Source organism: Triticum urartu, chromosome 4 (assembly GCF_003073215.2).
Source record: "Triticum urartu cultivar G1812 chromosome 4, Tu2.1, whole genome shotgun sequence".
Classification (NCBI taxonomy): Eukaryota; Viridiplantae; Streptophyta; class Magnoliopsida; order Poales; family Poaceae; genus Triticum; species Triticum urartu.
The window spans coordinates 83,443,795-83,449,794 of record NC_053025.1 but is presented as its reverse complement, the minus strand read 5'-3'; the positions used below and the strand labels follow the sequence as shown (position 1 = coordinate 83,449,794).

General features: G+C 42.3%; 1 protein-coding gene across 1 annotated transcript; it reads left to right on the top strand.

Annotated features, from left to right (window-relative positions):
* Window positions 1-3,336: 3,336 nt before the first annotated feature.
* On the top strand, window positions 3,337-3,822 carry LOC125554626. The gene has a single exon (XM_048718125.1). It carries the CDS (start codon window positions 3,337-3,339, stop codon window positions 3,820-3,822), a length of 486 nt encoding a protein of 161 aa, XP_048574082.1.
* Window positions 3,823-6,000: the final 2,178 nt, after the last annotated feature.

Here is a 6,000-nt window from a genome sequence, read left to right as displayed (position 1 = left end):
AAGAGGTGGTCAAGCAAGTTTATCGTGTTAAAAGAGATGGCCGTAAGTGTGCTACTTCAGATTTGATCTCAAATAACAAAGATCCAATTAAAGTGTTGACATTGGCTACAAAAGGCAAAGAAGTGGAGCAATCAATTGTTAAAAATGAAGTGCCAAATCTGAAGAAAAGAAGTTGAGGGTACACAAGGCCAAAAAAGAATTGCCATTGGTCAAAACAGAATCACAACCGAAATGCCCACTCGTCTTATCATATTGGCAAAAGAAGGAATTACAAAATCTTAGTGCACAAGAGCTGAAAAAGAAGAACATGGCATGGGTTCCCAAGAGGATCAATCAAAAGAAAAATGATGTGCATGCTTCTATTGTAACAAGTACAATAAAAGTGAAGAAAGAGAAGGATGGAAGCAACAAACAATTGCGCCGAAGGCGTGCATCACAATATCAAAATCTTTGGTTAGCACAATATCCATTTTCTTCAACCATGTCATTGATGCCTTTGCCATGGAATTCATCCCTAGGTATGATCAATTACCCTCCATGGATTTATTTTGATCCATGGATGCAACATAATATTTTGTATCATGATAGGGTATTACCAAATCACTATACATTTGATTAGCTACAAGTTCGTTGCTGATCCAAATAGCCGAAATACTTGATTTGTCATTTCATTTGTTTATTTCGGCTATACATGTTTTGGTGGATGAATTCTACATGAACCTTATGGAGGTGGCCGATATTTATTTATCGCCCTAAGAATATGACAAACCATGGCCGGTGTAGCATTCTAACATCGTCCTTAGTTTGATTGGAGAGCAAGACAAGGTACATGTTCATGGAAATCTATACGTATACTTATATTATGCTTGCATGGGGATGAAACATTATGACTGATGCCATTCAAAATATGTTGCATAGACCAATTCATAGAAATTGAGTGGGTTTATGCTTTGATTTAATATATATGATTTGGCCTATGAATCTTTCAAGTCTACGAGAGGCCAAATCATTATTGTTTTATTATCGACCATCGAATTTATGACATGCATAATATTGATATTAGCCTTGTCTTTCTAATACTATGGAGATTACGTTTTGATGTTGCATTCATAACAATGGCCAAGGTGTTGGTGTTGTTTATATATCTCCTTCTGGTGCTATTTTGTGAAGCATCATGCCACTTAAATTTTTTTTTGCACAATAATCAAAGCCGAATATGCAATGTTATTCGGTTTGGATCTTTTGGGTGCCATAGGTGCTACGCACATTGAGGCTTTCGGTGATTCATTATAAGTAGTGCAAGAAATATCCAAGGGTTATCAATGTTTTGACGAATCACTTATAGTTTACCTTGAGGTATCTCTAGATATAAAATTTACCTTGGATTGCTTTAATATTTCTCATATATCTAGACTTGAAAATTGAAGAGCAAATGAGTTGGCGCAACAGGCATTCGGGTACCATGTTGATCATGGTGTATTGCACATCTATCAATAGCTGATGCTTAATCTCACGGACATAGGAAGGCCGAACCAAAGGCCACTGCTTCAGCCACTAATGAAATTTGTATGCGGGTGAAAGAAAGGATTAGGGGGAATTCATTCTTGATTGTCTGCAAAATCCCAGCGAAAGGGTGAACAATATGGTTCGGAGGATGACTTTGAAATACATATCTATGAAAATTTATCACCGGATTGTTAATGAAATTGAGAAGGTTTCACCCAAATTTGCATCAAGGATTCAAACAAGTAATGGCCGATATATACTTATCGTCATAAGAAGATTCAGAATGGCTGATGGAGTGTTGACATCGTCCTTAGAACCAACATGGTACACGTTATGTTTCGGCACGCTAGCTATGTCAAAAAACAGGGGGGCATGTGTTGACGCTCAAAATTGGCACAATCATAAAATTAGCTTAGGTCATATCAAGACCAATTCAAACTTACGATTGGAAGTCACCTTGGAATGTCTCTCTTCGAGAAGATCAAGATGGAATGAAGATGGTCTAAAACAGAGCTCGGACGCAAAAATTGTGACAAGTTCAGAGATGCTCATGTTGACACCAGAGTAAATAAAGGCATGAAACTCAATCAATCTGGCCTCTGATGGAAATTGTTTCAACATGAAAGTTGTGTGTCTCGTCAAAACAGTTGATTTTGATATAAAAATCATCTTAATCCGAGTTCGTATGCAATCTATGGAGGCAAAACAAGATCAGAAACAGAAGTTGCAGAGTCATTTCGGACCGTCCGAGTTGATTTGATCGGTGAGATCGAGTTGGTCCGGAATATTACCAGGGAGTTGGCAACGTTCACTCGGTGGGACTGAAGCAAACCAATCGGTGAGACCGAGTTGATCCGGGAAATTACAGAAAGTTACAGAGAGTTGGCGACGTTCACTCGGTGGGACCGAATCAAACCAATCGGTGAGATCGAGTTGATCCGGAAAATTGCCAAAGATTCCTGTCCGAGTTAAGTTAGGGTTTTTGATGTTTTGAATGGAATTTTTATTCCTTTTCTTGTACGGGAAGTCCAGCCACCTCATAAATAGATGAGAGGTGACGCCCGACTGAACAATACACAATCGATCAAATCATCTACCACTTTTTATCTTCTATCTTTTCTTCTTAACCCTAGTTCTTCTTCTTCCTCGTCCTTCGGTTCTTCTTGTTGCAGGGAGGCGAACCTCGAGGCCCTATGGGCGATCAGGTCGACCTAGGGCAGCCCATAGCCACCGCGCGCCCTGACGGGGCCCCTCCCGGGCGTGTGAGGTTTCGAGTCTTCAAAAGCACCCGCCGGATTGCTTGCGTACCGCGCTTCCGGATGAGTCTCCTTCGACGTGAGCTGCGGTGCATCACCCTCGGCGTTGGAGATACGCGGTGACGTGTTCGTGTGCGAACACAAGAATGTTGGATTCTTCATTCTGCATCAGATGAATTTCCTTTGTCATGCATCTGGCGATGGTGGATGTGGTGAATCGACCCCTGCCATGGACGAGCTGTAATTTCTTTCTTTCCGAGTTGTGTTGTACCACTAGTCCTTTACAATCTAGTCTTATGGTTCTCCTAACAAAAAATGCTATTTTTATCTTTGGGGCAATGGGGGACCAAATTAGGTCCCAGAATTTGATGATTGGCAGAGGCAATCTGAGTTGAAATGGTTCTTCTACTGATTCACTGCCAGGAAGATATTTGTGGGAGAAGGGGCTCGCAATCTCGATCTAGCGCCGCCACTGGATCGCTCCTTCGCCGCCACATCACCCTGACGCCTCTTCCTCCTTCACCACACCTTCATTCCCTCGTCGTCGCCTAAGGCGCTCTCCGGCCAAGTTCGAATGGCTCTGAGGAAGGCGGCGGCGGGGCCCTTCTCCGGCTGCTCGGTGCTGGTATGGCGGTTGCGATTCATGGTTAGGGACGGCGGTCCCTTTGGTGAGTCTTCCCCGTTTGGTGGCGTGACGGGGCGGGTGGGCTGCCGGGGATCAGACTTGGTGTCCAGCGATTCACCGGCGGGTTGGTGTCGTGGTTTGATGCCCCGACGGCCAACAGCGCCAAGATGCTCCTTCCTGAACATGCCGCAGCACAGCGTGACGGTGGAGAACCTGTGCTCGTGCCCGCAGAGCGGCGTGGTGATGTCGTGCAACCTCGGCGAGGTGAAGGGGGTGATCCTGGACACGACCAAGATCCAACTGCTCAACCGGGAGGAAGGCCTGTGCCTCATCAACATCGGCTGGCCCATCTTCAACGGCAAGCCCATCACATTCACCTACGCCGCCAAGACGCCGCTCGACTTCACCCTCTATAACGCCTCGCCCGAATGCTAGCCGGCTAAGAAGACACGGACCAGGCCAATTTTATTTTTTATTTTTTGCATCGGGGTTCTTCCTTTTATTGTCGTGTCGACGCTTTGTTTGATGAAATAATGAGAGGTGCACGTGTTGAAGGGAATGCCAAAAGAAATGACAAACTGTACATGTATTTGAAAAGGAAATGACAAACTATACTCTCTTTTTTGCGAAAGAAATGACAAACTATACAAATGAGAGGTGCTCGTTCTGAAGGGAATGCCAAAAGCCTAAAAAAATATTTTTTGCGAAAGAGACCCCAGTTCTTATATTAATGGCAACCAGTGGTACAAAGCACCCCATAAAAAATGAAAATTACATTTGAATTCTTGGAATTCTTGGATCACCGACCCATCGGCAGTCCCGACGCAGTACACGTCGCCAAACTGCTACCACCGCTCCTCCGGAGACGGCATGACCTTTTAATCTGCCAAAAGCTCAAAATCTGAAGGAAAAAAAAAACACTCAGCCAATGCCCACGGTTAACGCCCACGGTTGGCATGGCAACACCGAAATGCGCCTGTTCCTTCTGAGCTTGTGGTTGTGACCCTTGCAAATAAAAGGTCACCATTGGTCAATTTGATGAAGGAAGCGCTGAATATCTCAAAGCTTATAACTAATTGTAAGGCTCCTTAGTTAATGGCTCGGCCAATGTGCTGGCCCATATGATTGCTAAGTTTAGCTTCGATAATAGATTGAATGGTATCCTTGTAAACAAATTCTCCCCTGTGTGGTGAATTTTATAATGAACGATTGTATTGACTCTTTTACTTAATTAATATTAATATATGAGGTGATTTTTTTAAAAAAAAATGTGTTTGTTCCTTCTGTGTATCATTTGTCATGCATGCTTCTACAAAGTTTTTTTATGAATGCACGCTAAAGAGTACTTTTTTCAATGATTTGAAGACGCGAACCACATTTGCCATGTGATAAAAAAAAAGTTACGTGACTTCCGTTTGTCATGATGATGATCGGCTGGTATTAAAGCATAGTTAAATTTTTGTGAATAAGATTGTATTTTGCATCAGTGAAAGCATAGGAGAATATATTAAAGATGCCATGGAGATATACTTTGGACGTGAAAATTTTGAAATAAATAAATAAAGAATTTTTGTCCAATATATTAGTAGAGGCAGGAGCTGCGCAGGTGGCACCAAATTGCTACGAATATTTTCTTTAGGGAGATACAAGTAATAATTAGTTTTCGTGAAGATAATAAATTAACCATTCGCAAAAAAAAGCCACTTGCTAAAATTAGTTAGCTATCTTAAAAACAATGAACAAAAGATATAAATTAAAGAAAGCTAGGCCGGAAACGAGATCCAGGGAGGCCGTATTAGCCCAAACTGGCCCATCAGCCATCACATGAAATCGACGTTTGATGTCTCAAAGAAAGGGGCAATGTTAGACCTACGTAATAGTTGTTACGTTCTTTACGTAAATAGCGACGTGGAGTGTTATTAATGGGTCATTAGGCGCGAAAGGGCCCACCTTTGAAAATAGGGGGGCCGAGAAGATTTAGAAAGATAGGTTACGTAGATGTAGGATTATTGCAAAGAAAAGGGCAATGCTAAACCTACGTAATAGTTGTTATGTTCTTTACGTAAATAGCGACGTGGAGTGTTATTAGTGGGTCATTAAGTGCGAAGGGGCCCACCCCCTGAAAATAGGGGGGCCGAGAAGATTTAGAAAGGTAGGTTACGTAGATGTAGGATTATTGCAAAGAAAAAGCAATGCTAGACCTACGTAATAGTTGTTACGTTCTTTACGTAAATAGCGACGTGGAGTGTTTTTTTTTGAAACTGCGACATGGAGTGTTACTAGTGGGTCATTAGGCGCGAAGGGGCCCACCCCCTGAAAATAGGGGGGCCGAGAAGATTTAGAAAGGCAGGTTAGGCTAGTCATAGTGGGATAACTTAGGTAGTAACTTAACACACCCCAAGACAATTTTGCTTATGTGAGGCTGGTCATAGTGGGGAGTAACTTAGACTAGTGTCATATGCATGACACTAGTCTAAGTTACTACCCCCATAGTGCAAAGTATTTTAGTAGTAGTGTCATAGTTTGTTTCATTTATTGCCTTATAGACTCATTTTACCTCGGAAAGCGTTATATTACAGTAACATGTTATGTTACTCTAAGCACCTCTCTCCT